We start from the raw sequence: 19,606 nt of genomic DNA, 5'->3' as shown, positions 1-19,606 counted from the left end.
AGAAGTACACTATGCTTTTGACTTGGCAGAAGACACGATCAGCAGGATACCATGTGGGAGAATGTAAAATGATGGAATGGCGGGAGCCTGCAGGAAGGCTGAACTGATCTTCCTACGTGAAGAATTTTCCTACGAGAAGGAGATGAATTTTATGAGGGCACTTTTTTTAAAATTACATTTCCAGAAAGCAAAACACACGTTATTCGCGAATTTGTGGTCACTGGTCACTGCTGGAAATATTTCTGGTGTCAATCTTGTTGACCTCCTCAAAAAGCATAGAAATATTAGACCTCCTGCTGTAGAACACGACATATTTTTTGTGTGATATTATAATGGAAAATGTGGCACACAACCCGTGGGCAAAAATGCCATAGGAAAGTTACCGGCAAAAATTGCTTAGTACCTGGGTCTACTTAATGTTAAAGAAGACACAAAACATTGATTCAGACGCTCGTCAGCGGAAATTCTGAAAATGAAGCAATACGGACGATGGAAATCCAACAGTGTAGCCTATGGCTATGTTGAGAATTCATTAGAAAATAACAGAAGAATTTCAGAAAACATCCCGGGACAAGCCCCCGGCATACATGTACATATCACAGCTCCAAATGAAATTAACGAATTAATGAATAAATGAATATTCATCCAGAAAATGAATTCTCATCAAATAACTGTGTCTTTAATACTGTTATTTTCAATGCTCTTACATCTTAAATTGCTATAAATAACAAATTATTCCTTGAAACTAATAACTATTTTTCATAATTGATATATGAAGGTTATGAAAAATGTGACGTTTCCTAATATCAAGGAGTGATATAAACTGTCACATTTGATACAGGAATTAGATAAAATAATAAAATATTCAAAATATTCACGGTATGAGAAATTCTTTTTTATTTCAATTTGTTTTCAGATGAAGATTAACATATTATACCTGACCGGTTTTAGATATTACTTAGGCTCAACTGTATCGAACTATAATAGAGACAGAATGTCTGTTCCTTTCCAGAAAATAACAAAATGTGCCTATAAGTAGGTCAAGGCTTGTGTCTCAGAGTCGCCCGAACTTTCAAAGAAAACGACAACAAAAATATTCCATAAAATTTGGAAATAAATAAATGTTTAAGGATTATTTTTAATCGGAAAATTAAGTTTTGAAATTAAATTGAATTAATGGTTGATATCGTTTACGTTCTATTGAGAAAGAGAGAGAAAGTCTGCTAATCCTTTTTTTGAAATATTTGTCATTTTTCATGAATTTGTAATATATTTTTTATTTTGTATTTGTAATATGATTTTTTTGCATAAAAGCTTTTTCAATTATAGAGGAAATTCTCCAAACATACGGTAATTTTTTGCAAAACACCATAATAACAAAACGGAGGTAGTTTCAAACATTACTTCCATATCACTATTAAGCATTTAATAAGAAGAAACATATTTGTAAAAAAAGCTGATGGAATTATGTGGAATTAAAAAAATGGGCATATGTAATCTTGACATGGGATACACTCACTATATTAGCAATATGGGGTCCCAATTTAATTTGTAAAATTTGAAAATAAGTATATAAGAGAAAATTATTTCTTTTTTGTTAAATATTTATGTTAAAAGAAAAAAGAAGTATATCTAACAAAAAGTTTCGTCCTTTATAAACATCAAAAAAATATCAAATGGAAAGAACATAAAACAAATTATTTAGGAATGCAAAAGTCACAAACTTACCAATTCAACATGAGCCCATATGAAGTAGCTCTAGGACATTACCCATTCTGTCATCCTCGGATTATGGATTTTCTATGTTTCAGTACAAACAAACACACAACTGCTGCTTTTCTCTGGAAAATGATTTAATGAGCGCATATGATATTCCTTGGGACGTTCTCAATGACCCTTCTTTATGCTTCGCTGTAAATCCAGAAACCATCGCTTCTCACTAATTTTATTTGTTACTCTAAATGGATTTTTTATATTGTTAGCCTTGTCAATCTGCACACGTATTTTTGAATAATTCCAAAAAAATTTATTTAAGTTGTGTGAGGTACACCTTGTACATCCTTCTTCCAAACTTGTCGATTTGTAGGCATTTTAAAGAAAAAACTTCGATTTTATACGGAAAAGTGCATAGTCTCATAATGTGGAATACCCCAAATTATGAATTTATAAGTATACCATATTAGGAACAAATTATATTTTTGAAAAAACTATATTTTCTTAAAAAATGAAAACCATTTCCATAAACTCATTTTATATTCGACGATATTATTAAATTTTTAAAAATTCACCCTTAAGTTGTCTTATTAAATATTTAAGATGAAACAGTCACCAGAAATTTTTATTTATACACAAAATTATCACAATTTAAATCATCAAAACCGTCAAAAGTTTTTGCTGTGAAACGTGACGGGCACTTCCTGGAAAGTGAATGGTTAGTCCGTAATTCTCACAATAGATGTCGAATCAACTACTTGCTTAAAATTAAAAACCTCATATTAACTACTCCTCCCATATTTGGCGACTTTCCTCTAATCCTTTTCACAGGAATCTCTTTGAAAACTATACATTAAAGAATTGCCTTCAGTCTCTGAAGAGGATAACTTGGTTACCAAAACGTGTCTTAGACAATACGATTGTGAGTGTTGGTATACTAGTAGTGTAAATAGTGTGATTAGTACTAATGAAGTAGCTTTTTTACTTTTGGTGTGGCTTTCAACTGCCCACAGTCGTGAAATGTTTTTCGACGTTTTAAAATGACAAGCTTTCAAGACAATTTTTCAGGAAAAATTAAGAGTGTGGCGGGAGCACACTGTCAAATAACATAGCAGCATGGTCTTGACCTTCGATGGGCTATTCTAAATATTTCATTATGGTGAAATATCTAGGAATCATTATAAGAAAATTGAATAATTATTGATCATAAGCAATTCTTTCAACAAATTGAACCCACACTTTTCTATGACTGCCCTTATATTCATTTGATATCATTTTTGTCAAAATTATTATTAAACAACGATGGAGAGCTCTCACACTTTTCCTGCGCGAGTTCTTGGGCGAGGTATTCGTGTATTGATAGTAGAGTCGTTCCCAGAAAAGATGAAACAAAACTAAATAGACAGTGAAAGCAAGAATAGCCCCAGGAAAAAAGTAAGTCTATAGCGAGGTAAAAACAAGAGTATATCTTGAAGTGATGCTTTAAAAGGAGCTTCCAGCAAAAAATAAGATAAGAGTTTGGTTGTATAGGTTACATCTGATCTGCCTTTCTTGTAAAATGAATCTGTATGATGCAGTCAAGTCATATGTATACTGAAATGTCAAGATTTCCATTATCATCATGAAGTAATCTTGAAGTTATATTTGGGGGAATCTTATAAAAATATGAGTTCAGTCATTAACCCAACTTAACTTGTTTGTCAAGAGAAGTTAAGAGAAATAAAATATGGTGTTCTTGTAATCTTCAACCAAAAAACTCAACTTCTCGTTTATATATATCCAAGCTACGAACAAAGTCAGTACTTTGATAGGTAAAATAGCTATCATTGGAGAGCTTAGGTATTGCAACCCGAAATAGGAAACTTGTACAACTGGTAGAGTGAAAGAATAAATAAAATATTTCCTTCATATCTACCACACATTTTTGAAACTTCATTTATTTTAAAAATTTCACATAAAATATGAATCATGAAATTTTAACTATTACTGATCAATATGTCTGGAAATTGTTAAACATATGGTTTAACTTTCTCAATTTTAGTTTACTCCGCTAGTTTCGAAACAATTTGAGCCGCAATGTCAATTACAAAATGAACGTTACAAATTGCACTTCCAGAGTTTTGACGCACATCACAACTTCTGTTCCTAATATTGCCAGTGTTTGAGTTTGTATTGCAATGACAACTTTTTCACTACGTTGAGTAAACTAGTTTTTAATGACATAATGCAGTGTTGTTGGAAATTTGTTGAGCAAATTCTATGATTGAATTTAAAAATACATGGTGCGTCCAAAAAGTATTGTATAATTTTATTAGAAGAAAGATGAAAATAATCCAAAACTAGTTTCGATTTTCATTATCTATTTTTTAAAAGATTATATTGGATAGGCAACCATTCACTTCACCTTTACACTTCTTACACATCTTTGTAACGTTAAATCTCGTCTCCGTCAATCGGACTTTATAACTTACAATATTCCTCTTGCGTAATATATTTCTATCTCACCTCTTTCAGCTTTTAACTGCACAAAACATATTCACGGTTATCTGATGTCGTCAGAGATTTGGCCTGTCTGCCAATATTGTCCTGCTCCTGTGATTGTCAAGCACATCCTTACCGACTGCAGACAATACTCTGCCACATATCATCAGTTCAATCTGAAACCTGATCTAAAGGAAATACTCATACATACCGAAATCAATAGAGTCGTGGATACGCTTAAAGTTACCGAAGCTGATTCCGAAAATATAATCATATAATTTATGTTAGTTTTTGTATTGGTAATTATCAAGGCAAATTAAAATACAAAAAATTTTCAATGAAATTTAAAATAGTCTGAATTATCCATTAATGCATAGCTGATAAAGAAAACATTGATCTTAATAAATATAATCGAGCCATACCATGAAATGAATTTGTTCACTTAGCTTTCTGTTATACAATATTTTTTATATGGGGATTGCTAATTAAGTTTTTAGATGAATGAAAATGAATATTTATAATTGGATATAGCTTTATGATTGTTCAAAATATTCTCCATGAATATCAACACACTGTTGCATGCGTTTTAACAAATTGTGGTAACATTTTTTCATTCCAATTGAGGAACCTCCAAAGCATATAATTTGACGCATTAACCGCTTCTTCAAGTGTAGAAAAACGTTGACTTCGCAATTTATTTTTTATCTATAGGAATAAGAAGAAATTATTGGGTGCCAAACAAGGACTATATTCGTCTTCTACCTTTGGTTTCCCTGCTTTTTTGGAATACTTCTAACAAACAAATGCTGGCATAACAGTAAAAATTGATAATTCTTCATACATCTTATGGAACGGTGGCGATATGTCCAGTTACTCAGGAAACATAGGCTACCATTTGCTTCAAAGTGCTTAGTGCGCGAACAACTTTTGTTGGTTTTGGATCGACTTGAAAGACTCATAAAGTCGATTGTTTTTTAGTTTCAAGGACTTATGCATAAATCCATGATTCGTCGCTTGTCACAATTTTATAAACGTGTTTTGAAGTACCGCCGTTGAATTTTTTCAGCATTTCTTTGCACTAACGAGTTTTTTAGGAGAGATTGTTGAATTATGTACGTATTTTGTATTATACAACGCGAACCAATCTTTTCGATAGCGAAATGTTCTTGCAATCTTAAATGTATGCAAGTGGAATCGACGTTTTCTATCTAGTATATCGATGATTTTGGACGACCTTCATAAATTCGTCCTATAGCAAAGTACTACTAAGCTTGAATTCGGAAAACCAGCGAACCACGCTGGATCGAGATGGTGCTTCATCAGCAAAAGTTGAAGCGAGTTGATCGGCATACTTCACTATATATATATATATATAAATGTTAAACTTTATGATGGAAATATCAGACATAACATTCACACCAGTGTAGCAGAACGGCCTATCCATATATTTCTTATTACTTGGAGCCGCCTTTTTCCAAAACCCACTCCCTATATTTGGACTTTTCTCAAGGTACGTTACATTGGTTTTGGTAATGTTGTAGTTACAATAATGCTATTTTATATATACAAAATAAGAGCTGTTTTAGCAACGATATATCATGAATTATAAACAATATCTCTCTCGGGGATTTTCACCTTGGCGTGGTGAGAGGGCTCAGTAACTTTCAATATCCAGGGAGCGATGCCGGCGGTAGCATAGCTACTGGTAGGGCCACCCTTGCCGGTAAGGTCTCGAAGAGATGAAAGTGAAGCTAAGGAAACCCACAACGGTGAGGCGTCTGACCCAGAGTGGGCGGCTTCAAACAGCGTCTGTATCTCCATGTTAGGAGCGGCTGAGATACACACTCGCCAACACGCAATGGCAAGCGTGGCGTTTTATTTGCCAAAAAACCCTCAAAGTTATGTCGAGTTTTAAAACAATTACGGAACGACCCCAGGCAAGTAGGATAGATCGTCCAAAATCTTGTGCTGAAGAAACTTCAGTCAGTCCCATGGATTCTGGGGGGGACAAAAAACCGACAAGCAAATCAAGTAGAAACACTAAGATCTTTAAAATCATAACCTACAATGTAAGAACATTATCGTCAAGTAGTAAACTTCTAGAAATGGAAGAGGAGATTAAGGACATAAGCTGGGATATAATCGGTTTATGTGAAACAAGAAGGAAAGAAGAACAACTTCTTAAATTGAAGTCCGGACATCTCTTTTATCAAAATGAAAATCCCAACAGCCCTGACGGTGGTATAGGATTCTTAATAAACAAACGACTTGAAAAATCAATAGTCACTCTAAAGACTATATCAGACAGAGTGGCATATATAACACTTTCCATAAGTAAAAGGTATGAAATTAAAATTATTCAAGTATACGCTCCTACGACAGCCCACACAGATGAGGAAGTTGACATCTTCTATGGTGACATAGAAATAGCACTTAAAGAGAATCGATGCTACTATACTTTTATTATGGGGGACTTTAACGCCAAAATTGGAAAACAAACAGATATGTCGGAGGTGGCAATTGGAAGCTTTGGAATAGATGGTCGAAATGAGAGAGGACAGACATTGATAGATTTCCTGCACAATCAAAAGTTATATGTAATGAACAGCTTCTTTCAAAAGAAATTGCATAGACGATGGACTTGGGTAAACCCAAATGGAAGAACAAAAAATGAAATAGACTTCTTTATCACGACGCGGAAAAGATTTGTCACAGATGTTACAGTTCTAAATAAATTCGGTATAGGGAGTGATCATAGAGCTGTAAGAGCAACTGTAAGAATAAACGCCAGAAATGAACGACAAAAAATGATAAGAAAGAAACAACAAATAAAGTGGGAGACCCCAGAAGATATTGATGCGTATAATACTTTCTTAACTGAATCCCTGAACACAAACCAGTCACTAGACATAAACATATTAAATGAAGAAATCACTGGAACAATATTAAAAGCACAACAAAAATACTGTAAAAGAGATGGAGATAAAGAAGAAAAAATAAGCAAAAATACAAAAGATCTAATTAGACAAAGAAGACTTCTAGTAGAACAACAAAAGGAAGATACAAGCGAAATAAGAACACTAAATAAGACTATTTCAAAAGAAATACGGAAAGATTTAAGGAAATATAACACAGAAAAAACCAGACAAGTAATCGAAGAAAATAAAAGTATGAAGGTGCTTAGAAGGAGACTAGCTGATGGGAAAAAGGAAATCATCAAACTCAAGGATAACAACAAAAAAGAAACAAACAATAGGAGAGAATTGGTAAAAATTGTAGAAGAATTCTACAAGGAACTATATAGGAGCAGAAGAGAAGAATTAAATATTACAGAAAATAAAATGAAAGTCGTAAACCAAGGTTCAGAACTTGTACCCGAAATAACAATTGAAGAGTCAAAAAATGCCCTAACGGAAATGAAAAACAAGAAAGCGGCAGGAGAAGACCAAATTGTGATAGAAGCTGTCAAAGTTGGGGGTGAGAAACTTTTAAAAGAAATAATCTCCCTCTTCAATCTATGTCTACAAAAGGGGGAAATCCCGGAAAAGTGGAGAAATGCGACGATAATTCTCATCCACAAAAAAGGGGATATAACGAACCTTGAAAACTATAGACCTATAAGCTTGCTTTCTCACCTTTATAAATGGTTCACTAAGATCGTAACGAAACGCTTGGAACGAAAGTTAGACTTTTATCAGCCCAGAGAACAGGCGGGGTTCAGAATAGGGTATGGAACAAACGACCATTTGCAAACGATTAAGATACTGATAGAAAAATCCATAGAATATAATAGGCCCCTCGTAATGATATTTGTCGATTTTAAAAAGGCGTTTGACACAGTTGAACTTCCAGCAATTTTATCAGCCCTGCAACAATGTAGGATAGACTACAGATACGCAAAGCTCATTAAACACATATATGAAAACGCAACTCTAAATGTAAATCTCCACGAACCAACAAATAAGATACATGTAGGACGCGGGATTAGACAAGGAGACACTATCTCTCCTAAGCTCTTCACATGTGTGTTGGAATACTCTTTCAAAAAATTAAACTGGGAAGAGAAAGGTATAAATATCGACGGTGAGTATCTAAACCACCTGCGTTTCGCAGACGATATCGTCATAATCACCGACAATATGCAAGACGCTCGGCAGATGGCCACGGATTTGAAAAGAACCACAATGAATATTGGTCTAGAAATAAATTTAGACAAAACCAAATTTATGACAAATCTGGTAACAAATGATAACATAATTATCGATGGAGGTGCGATAGCGCAAGTATATGACTATAAATATCTAGGCCATGAAGTGAGGATAGGAAGAGATAACCAAACGTGTGAGATAAAGCGTCGAATACAGTTAGGATGGATAGCTTTTGGCAAGTTGAGTAGTACCTTGAAATCAGACTTACCAATAAGCCTAAAGAGAAAAGTATATGAGCAGTGTGTTATACCTGTGATGTCCTATGGGGCAGAGACGCTTACCCTCACGAGACAAACTGCAGGAAAGATGAGAGTGGCGCAACGGGCAATGGAAAGGGCAATATTGGGAATTACGAGAAGGGATAGAATTACAAATGAGAACATAAGAAGAAGAACAAACGTTAAGGACATTATTGAAATTATAGCCCAAAAGAAATGGAAATGGGCAGGCCATGTAGCCCGAATGACGGATAATAGATGGACGAAAAGAATATTGGAGTGGAGGCCAAGAATGGATAAGAGAAGTAGAGGCAGGCCGCCAACAAGATGGAGTGACGATGTAAAGAAAATTGTAGGAAATTGGATACATACAGCTCAAGATAGAGATAGATGGTTTAAACTAGAGGAGGCCTATATCCAGCAGTGGATGGAAGATGGCTGATAGATGATGATGATGATGATAAACAATATTGTTTATTTGTCATTAAGCTCTATTATCAAAATAGGACAGTTATACCAAATACTTTGTATGATATTAGTATTAAGAGTTCGTGAACTTGCTTTGCTCATTTCGAAATCTTTATCACTCACAAAAACACTCATAATAAATATCTATATGAAAATGATTTAGGCAAACTGCTTAACTCGATTAGAGCTGTTATTCCAAAATAAACAATTTTGTTTTCCACCATAGTATCATTTCAATATCAACATTTGTGGTAATCAACTGTATTATTTAACAAAAACGTGGCATTATTGAAAGTGTTCTTCTTATAAAATTAGTCTGCATTATGCAGTTAAGTTATCATATGTACAAAGTGAGTAATTGAAATTGATAGCCTCTCATTTTCATTATGAAAAAATTCTGCGGTTGGATTTGGGGGAATCCATCGATAGGTGCCACTCTACAAATAATTGTTATTGCAAGCTTTGTCATTAACCCCACTTCATAAAGGCACTTTTCAAATGAAGTTATAACAAGAACAAAATATAGCACTTTTGCAATCTTCAGACAAGAAACTCAACTCCCTAACTTACAAGCCAAGTCTGATGAATATGACGAGGTCTATCTGAAGAAGTCGCAGTAATTGTAAAATGTGAACAAAATGCGTTATAATAGTTCATGCTGGAAGCAAAGACTGTTTCGTGCCTAATGCCTTATTAATATCTGCTGAGAAAATTAAAAACTGTCCAGCTAATTATCATGAATATATGACAGGAGAATTATTTGAAAAGTAGTTTAACAGCTTTTATCTAACATTTCACAACAGTCAGTAATCGTCAAGATACCAATCGTAGTAGTTCAAATTTTAGTATTTATGCCTGAAAAAAATATTCCTATTCGCCCAACAAAAAGAGAATTGCTTACTGTGATTAAAGGTCTAAAGTAGAAAATTTATTATATTATATTGAAAAGCTGTGCAACGAACAGGGCATACTCTTCTCAGATTACCTTCTTACTATTGCACATTTAACCCTATAGAATCAATATAGGCATACGTAAAATCAGAATTCCAGAACTGAGTAAAGAGATTGTAGAACTCTTGAAAAAAGTACTAGCAGTAGACCGCTAAGAGCTTTGGAAAAACTGTACTGAACATGTAATCAAACAACCCATCATAATTCAATCTAATGATTACTCTAGTTCAGACAATTCTGACTACCATTATTATTTACAAAAATACTTTGGAATTGGAATTTTTTTTTTGTTTTATTTGATAAGAACTTATTTTCCTTTATGGTTTTTACTTTGAAATTTCGTTTTCCAGAGAAAGAAACGAATGGGGTACAAAAAGGGCTCAGTTCACGTCTGGTACTCAATTTAATGCAAACTTCCTTCCTGGCAGGCACATTTTACTTGTCTATTTACGTTTTATAATTTAATATTCAGTTGTAGCAAGTTAACGAGATATAATAATGATTTTTTTTCAAAGGTCCAAGTAGGACTACATTTAAGTGCATCTGTCTAAATAACGGCATATGATATCGTCAAATTTATAATGATTCGATTGCCTTTTAACGAATATTTTCTCGCATAAGATATACATATTTTCAGAAGTATTTATAGATAATAAATTTATAATATGAGGTATCTACGCCTATGGTAGATCAAACAAAATTGTTGGTCAGGGTTTTTTAATCTGCAATTGATATTGGAATAACAATATCTTGGTTTCTCACTTTTTACAACCAAAAAACACGTCTTACGTCCGTCGCTATTGTTTAGTTTAGAGATAGGTACAAAATAAATCTTCATTTTATAGGACTCGTACGTAGACAACACTACTTTTTACAATGTTGCAAACCCTAACTTCCATAAACTGACATACAGTAGATTAGGTTGATTATGTTAGTTATAACATCAATATGAGATTTTATGAATTTCATGTATAAGTAATTAAGAAGCGTAACGTAATAGAAGTTACAATGTATTTGAATGTAATTACATTATTTGTAGTACTTTGCTGCGTTATTTGTTTGTGAATGAATCCGCAATCTTGCGATACTCTTTTGATTTTACGTAATTCTGAGGTACCTAAAAACACTAAAACATTATTGAAAAATCTTACTCCTAATCCAATAATTAATTAGAATGAACATTAACATTTCACCATAAAAATAATTGAATAAATTTTTTTGGACAAATACACAGATTTAACACTAGATTTTTACATTTTACAATTAATATATAATATATGTTTAGGGATTGTTTCACTTAGACACCTTGCTTTTCCACTGAATTCAATTAATTTTCTTTTGATTAAAAAATTACAATAAACTGTAATAACATACAATGAAGCTCTGTCAGATATGACTATCGAAAATATTATCATCACTAAAATGAATTCAAATATCTTCGGGTCAAATTTAACTGTTTATGTAAGACACTCATGAGATCAAGAATTGACTACGGCTCCATCGCCTATGCATAATATATTAACTATGCAAAATCAGTCATGCCAAATAAAAATAACCCTGTTAATCAAAAAATGAACACAGAACGCTTTAAACACCTATTCGAAAACAAACAACTATTCCGTTATATGAAAGAATTTGCCAATATACAAACACCCTAGCCCTTGAATTACCAGATTTCTTTCCATTTAACATAAATATCAGCAACAGTTGTACGGGAAGTGGTAGCAAAAGACTATAAAGGTACAATCAAAACAAAAGTTGAGGGCAAGTGGCAAAGTAACTGGAACCGATCGCAGTCGATATTAAAATCTATAAAACCAACCGTCCAACTATGGAATAATAGTTTTAACAATCGTACGGACCATATAAAAATCGATCGTTTAAGGCTACGGCACAAACACATATTTATTTAACCGAGAAAACCAACCAATATGTGAAACCTTTAACGAGAATATCAACGTAAAACACTTATTATTGAACTGTCAAAAGTACAAAAACGAAAGACTAACTAACAACGTTTCAAACACCATAATTTCTCTACTTAACAATAATTGTAATAACAAAAACTAATATCTAAAAGACACTCGACTGTATCAGAAATTGTGAACAACAGACATGTCGCTAATGAACTTTGAAGTTGATGCGACAATAAATATATAACAAAAAAATAATTGTTTTCTAGTAAACAACAATAAGAACATTCTGCATATGTTGCTTGAAGCACTAAGTGCTTGCACAACTTCAATAACGAAGCAGACTGATTATTCTTATATAGGATGCGCAATCAAGTTTTATGTAAATGCATATTTATCACCTGATATTTTAGTTCGAATATGAGATTGCCTAGTTTTTCTTTTCGTACTATGTCCAAAAATATACTATAGTGATGCAATATCATCAAAAAACGTAATAGGGTAATTTAATTTATCAATTGACGTATTGAAAGAAACAAATATTTTTTCTAATTGTGTGTACTTACTTATATTTTAATAACAAAAAATAATCTCAAAAATATACAGGGGTTCATGAATTTTAGTTAATTTAGAAACTTGATTGAGCAAATTAATCGCTCTACATTTTTCCTATCAACAATTCATAACCTGTATGTAGATTGAGATTTTGGTTATTTCATAATTTATTATTCCTCTATCACTCATTTGCAGAGTGAGTGCGAATATATAAGAAACTTCATGTTCCATGCACCGTAAATTAAATTGAATGTGAAACTTACCCAAGTGCCGTTTGGAGTTTGGAGTGATGACAGAGTCTGAACTTTGCGCCACTTTGTTGATTATTTCAATTGCTTGACAAATAAAAATATAATTATGTAGTTTCACCTTTCTGCTAAAATAGCGGCACTTATACTTTCATGGTTAGTCCATTAGTTGAAATTGGAACTTTTTACTTGAGGTAAATGTTTCTAAAAGAATGAAAATTATATTAAAACTTTTCAATTGAAACAAAGATATAGCATTTCTATGGGTCTGAAAATACAAACTTTTCCTTGTTCTAAGTAGAGGGCACTGTAACGAAATTTTTGCGTCTTGTTTAGTTTTTCTTTTTATACTTGTCCTTTGACTATATAAATATGCAAAATATTCTAGAGTTGCTTTCTTTCTCCGAGACTCTTCGGATAAATGAAGAGAATTACATATAAGCCTTGAATTCTAATAATTCTCAAATTGTGTTGACAAACAACTCAAATTTTTACCCCGTGCTACATTAAAGTATTAATAGTTCAATTCTTGATACCAGAAATGCTCTATTTTAAACAAATTAGTTGAAGGTTCCAAAATAATTAAAAATTAACTAATGAGCTAACCAAAATATATTCTAAGTATATATTCCAATGTAATAAATCCATTTATCATATTTTTTGTTAAAAAGAAAACTAGTAAGTAGAAAAATGGCTCCATGGTTATTTGTTGGACATTTCATTTTTTCCAAGCATCTACATCAAATTATGATTGTACCATATTCTCAATACTCTTCCACGTACCTCCCCTTTTTATTTATAATTTGTTTGGAGGTAGTTTTTATCCAATTTTGTTAAAGTAGCAGTTAGATTATTTGATTCGGGAAGTTTTGTTTTATACAAAAAATTGTCCTGTAAGGTTTTAATAACCATGAAAATAAATTCATCGGATTGTGTGGCCATTTTACTGAACTTCGTTGTCCACTTCATCTACCACGATATTTATGACCCAAATAGCCTTTTACTGCAACGTAATAGTGGAGAGAACCCCCATTCTTTTGGAATGTTAATCCCAAATTATGGGGATCATCTAGATTATGTACCAAAGTATCTGTAGTACCTCTAGTAATTTATATTCTGGTTAGGTTAGGTATTTACATTTCCATTCAAATAGAAAGTACTCACTTAACAAAGCAAATTGTTCTGATATAAACTGATTGTTGATTAATGTTCATATCAATATTTTCGAAAAATTCCAGTCTTAAGTCAAGATCGTCGTATAAGAAATAGAATTTTCTAAAGCTTATGCAAGTATATCATTGTTTTGTGGTGTCCAGATGATTTTGCATCATTAATACAAACTATTATTTTTAACTTGGAAATTTTCTTCGAAAATGTCTTAGCGTTGCGATCGTGAATATCTCCCCTACTTTTACAAAGATCGCTGCTATTTTAACTTCTAAAGCACGTAGGTACCTACCGTTTCGCTTGAAGCGATGAAACGTTCGGCTTACTGTAGTTTAATAAATTATTCAATGTATAAACATTTCAACAACAAGTTCAAAAAAGTAAAGTCAACGAAAGTAAATATAATCTAGACAGCCTGGAATAAGAATCAACCAAATTACTCTATAAACAGGGCTGGGTAATAAATTATAAAACATGAAAACCCAAAAGCGAGCACAGAACAGTTGCAGGAAAAGGCTAACAGATCTTTAGAATACCAAGAGACACAAAATACGAAAAATTCGCGATGGTATACAAAAACAATAAACAAACTGATACAAAAGAACAAGAAAGCCTATAGTACATACCTTAATTCACATAAAGCAGACGACAGAAAATTGTATATGTGCGGGAACAAAGAAATGAAAAAAGAAGTCATGAATAGTAAAAATGAAACATAAGAAAAGAAATGTGGAGTGATTGATTGGTATATTGGAGGAACGAAGGTGACAATGGCGTGGACATCAATAAGAAAAACAACAAAATAATTCATCAGACATAGTGCTGATGGAAAAGAGAATTGTATAATGATATACAAGTTGATAACCAAGGAGGAGAAGCGCTAACAATAGACGAACTTTACAACTGTCAAAAAATGGAAAGGCAGCTAGGTCCGAAAACATTCCTAGTGAGTTGATTAAAAACGAACCAAAAATTTACAAATCACACGAAATTATAACAAATATATGCATTAAGTTCCTGTTGAATGGGAATCCAATGTGTTAATGTAACTAGCGCAAAGGGAAGGTTGTACGCCAATGTATAAAAGTAGAAATGAAAAAAAATAGTAGTAGAAGAACAGAACGGATTTCGTTCGGTGTTCATGTGTTGATAATACATCCGTTTTACAGCAAATACTTGAGTAACGTGAAGCCAGGTATTTAGCCACACAACTAGTATTTAAAAACAAACCACACAAATTCTGAACTCACAGTAACCTAAATACAAAAATGACAATATACAAAGTCATAGTGGAGCCCATTTTAACGTGTTGGGAACTGACGGATAGACAGGAGAAAACAATAGAGACTGTGGAAATAGACTACTTGAGAAGATAGTGTAGGAGTTGATTTCAAATTGTGGTATTAATATGGTGGGTTGAGAGAAGAAGGAACATATGTGTGGAAAATGTCTGTCAAAATGTGTTAAATAAAGGTGGCGACACTTTATCATCAGTGTAAATTTACTTTACTTAAAGTTACATATACTACAGTATTTTATAAAAGTCGTTAAAACTATCAATATTGAATTGGTTGAGTCAAAAATTATTTTATGTGTTTTGAATTAGCATCCCTCATTTCATCCACGACTCCTACATTCATACTGTTTTTGAAATGTTATTTATCGTATACAGCAGGGCACGTTTTCACCATTTCTTGCCTTCTCTCTGTCCTCCCTAAGTATCAAATAGTATCCATAGAGTTAATATAAAAGGTAGAGCGAGCGAGGTATGGGAGTTTGTTTAAGTGGATCAGATGATATGGACAGAATTTATATCGGAATACCCTTCTCTATTCTTTTCGACTCTATTCTGATCAGGTCAGTAGGAACGGAAATTGGAAGAGATAGAGAGTGGTAAACCGATTCTCTTTGTCTCTCTTCATCCACTACAATTCCAAATGTCGTTCCTCAATATGTGTGATATTTACTGATAAGGGAAAGTGAACGAGAGTAGATGAATAATATTGTTCGAGAAATAGAGAAGAAAAGTTCAGACAAAAATACAAATAGTTTTTAGTAGTAAATGTATCTAATAAAATATACAAAAGTGATGTCAATATAATAAAGAATAAAGTGGACATGCTAACAGAAGTCAATGTAAACAAATATGGGTAGATTACTTTAAGGATACAGAAGAGGACGAGGAACAAGAGGAAAATGACCAAGAAACCTTATCAGACGAAATAACAATAGAAGAAGGAAATCATAAGTAAAATGAGAAAAAAAACCAGATAAAAATGGAATAGGCATAGAACTGAGCTAAGGATTAACCAAGTTTTAGGAAAGAATATACCAATTAACTAAGAAAATATGATTAGAGTAAAGGATATTGAAAAATCGGAAAATAGGAAAGTATCATTATACACAAGAAAGGTGATCGATACCAGTGCAGTAACTTTAGGGGGATCACCATATTAAACGTTGCATACAAGATTCAATCCACAGTAATCCTAAAACGTCTAGCTAGTAGTACTGAAGAAATAGTGGAACAATATTAATTAGGCTTCAAACGTAGTAGATCAATAACATACAATGAAACAAAAAATGGAAAAAGTGCATGTGCAACAAATAGATATAGAAATCATCTTCATCATCAATTATCAACAATGAAAAGTGCAAAACTATGATTGAACAAGTTGACTACGAGTGACAGAAGCTAAAGTATCAACAAACAAACAAATAATAGAAACAGGAGACGTTTAAGCTTTTTTTTGGTCACTCCAGACAACCGAAAATGAAATGAAAATTTCAGTTTTTTCAAGTTTCTACAAAAACCGTTAATTTGAGATATATGAATTTACTAACGAAGTCCCCTCAATTTAAAGAGATGAATCCAATGATAAAAAGAAAAATGGGGGTTGCCATTTGAAAAAATTAAGTTTTCGAAGAAGTTTTTGGGTAGCGAAATTCGGAACCATTTTCTGAACACCCTATATAAATTTTGGTCAAGGTTTTCACAGATTTTGAAAGCTGTGTTGAAAGTGATATTTGTCCAAATCCCAAAAATATTAAACCTGACTCACTTAAACTTAGAAATATATTTTTTTTAGTGGAGGACGGCATTTGTCCAAAAATTTCGAAAATGTGAAATAATTAAAAAATGCTTTAGGTATACTACGCCTTATATAAAGTTATATTGAAATTTTGCGTAGATTCCAAAAATTTGATAGAAACCATAGCATTCCGTTTAAAATAACGAAGTTTGGGTATAACCGGAAGTTCCAGAAAACTGAAATTATTCTAGTTGAAACGAACCCTTCGGAAAACCCATGCAAGCAAATTTTCAGAACACTAGTCGCAGTACTTTCCCATATACATATCGATTCTGCTCGTCGTGACGGACCCTGTATATAAAACAATGACACTAACAAGAAATTATGGAGAAAAATTGAAAAGAACGGAAAGAAAGATCACCAGAACAATAATGGAACCAGTGAAAGTTAGTGAAAGGGAATATAGGGTAAAAACGAACCGAGATATAACTCCAGAACATAGCGCAGAAGATATTGTGAAAAATCAAAGCTAAGCAAGCCAGGTGGTTGAGGAAAGATGGAAAGAAGAATCAAAGTCTATGGCATTCAATATGATGCAATGGTATCCCAGTGGTAGAAAACGCGGCAGGCCAAGGACGAAATGGTTAAGAGGTGGAAGATGACCTAAGCAGAGTAGGAGTTATAAACTGACAGGAAAAGAATGAAATAGGAAGTTGTGGCGGGAAATAAGCGACAAGGTATACACATGAAGTATGGGGGCTGATTCACCCCAACACCAGAATCTATAGAGGCGCGACCCCATTAGAGGTGTTGAGCCTTTATTATTATTACTTGTGGAAACTTCAAAAAAGATGCCAATATGTATAACATTATTTTTGGAAAACGATATTGCAGTACCAAGTATGGTTGCAAACGATGCTTTTTTTGTAAAAATTGTATTGATTTGAACCAACTAGAACTTCGAGAAATCTAGTTAGATAAGTTTTGTTTTTTGAGATAAGCTCAAGATTCTTGAGCCTAAGAAGATAGATTAGCATTAACAATGTTCATAATATTTCACCAATTAATTATATTTTGATTCCAGATTCCATAAATAATAATAAATAAACACATGAGAAATTTAGTACCTCTAAAAAAATGAAATGACCATAAATCTAGGGAACCCGACGAAACTTCTATTGGCGTAATTCACGGAAGGTTGATTCGATCGAGTGCTTACGAATACTTCTCGGCACCCTTTGATAAACGTCAATATTTGGAGAATCCTCCATGTTTCAACTCGAAGCTAGTCGACTGACTACTACCAGATTGTCGACGACATTGTCAACAATCGACCATAGGACGTTAATTTGATTTATACGATTTGTGTGGTTAAGCATTGAATACATCAATTCAATATTAATGCGATGATATAACGAATAAGAATATACATCTTACCTTCATCCCTAAAATATTTATTCAAAAAATGTATACAAAGTGCCGTGAAGTATGTGAATTTGAATAAAATATGATTTTTAGCATCGGCGCGCTGATAGTTATAAATTATTTGTTCGTGTAAAACAACTTCGTTTCTTCAAACATTTAGAAACACGATTGAGTTGTGAATATTAATAATTTTCAAGTTAGAACGGAGTGAGCATTAGAAAATTATTTTTTTATTATTTTACTCGATTTTCTCCCTTTTTTATGTAGATCAGTCAAGGTAAATGATAAGCAAGTAAGGGATTACACTCCTTCCTGAGCTGACATGGGACAATAAGTGATACGATTTTCAGCTCTGTGCCAATTTGATCATATCAGTACTATTAGATGATATTGCATATGAAGTATAAAAGGCTAAATCCAACAAAGACAAGAGACTGGATATTAGGAAGAGACATGAGAAGAAATTCCATCAACACACGTGTGTTCTGTATTTTTAGATGAAATTAATTGAACTTTTATTAGACAATCCATAAAAAAAATGTTTGAATTTTATTATTATATTAGAAAAAAAGGAAAGCTGAGTAGTGAAGGCCCTATCGGCAGAGATAATAAAGCTTCTATTTACTCTACTGATTGAGCCGAGTATTCGGTAGATGTAATGGAAAATTTTCATCCATCTTCTTTATAATAATTACCAATGTTGTAGTAGTTTCGAATTTGTGGAAACCTAACATTCATTCTCCATTGAAAAAGACGCTACGGACCAAGGCATCCAGCTAGCTATGTTTCTAACTTTTTTTAACTTTAACTCAGGCGTTTCAGCAGTGTACTCGTAATCTAGGGTTAACAAATAAACAATTCTTTGGTAAGTATTTTACCTTTATATTCGTATGTTATGTATCTGATATCTTTTTCATAATTTAGTTTATACCGTGTAACAATAATTATTTGCAGATAATGGATTACGAGGACCACCATTAAGAGTTCTCCATTCAGTGGAAGAAGGATCAGATGAAAATAAAATAAATATTGATTTGGAAGATTATTGATCTGAGAACGATAACTTCAGTTATTGGGAAGTTGAATCTGAGTAGTATGCTTCTTCAGATTCTGTTGAAAAAATATTGTATACTAAAAAAAACAAAGACCTAGTTTAAGCGTTAAAAATGGAACAATGTTGTGGATGAAATTACTTACTTACTTGGAGCTAAAGGGGTGGCGTAACAC

At 32.8% G+C, this 19,606-nt stretch overlaps 1 protein-coding gene across 1 annotated transcript in view; it reads left to right on the top strand.

The window, feature by feature from the left end:
• Positions 1–6,095: 6,095 nt before the first annotated feature.
• The window catches only part of LOC130895267 (uncharacterized), a 30,239-nt gene continuing 16,728 nt past the window's right edge, over positions 6,096–19,606 (top strand). The window contains exons 1-2 of the mRNA XM_057802489.1: positions 6,096–7,027; positions 7,382–8,277. Coding sequence (XP_057658472.1) covers positions 6,096–7,027; positions 7,382–8,277 — 1,828 coding nt within the window. The remainder of the gene's footprint in view (positions 7,028–7,381; positions 8,278–19,606) is intronic.

The sequence above is a fragment of the Diorhabda carinulata genome, chromosome 6 (genome assembly GCF_026250575.1).
Source record: "Diorhabda carinulata isolate Delta chromosome 6, icDioCari1.1, whole genome shotgun sequence".
Classification (NCBI taxonomy): Eukaryota; Metazoa; Arthropoda; class Insecta; order Coleoptera; family Chrysomelidae; genus Diorhabda; species Diorhabda carinulata.
This window is presented reverse-complemented; position numbering and strand designations above follow the sequence as displayed.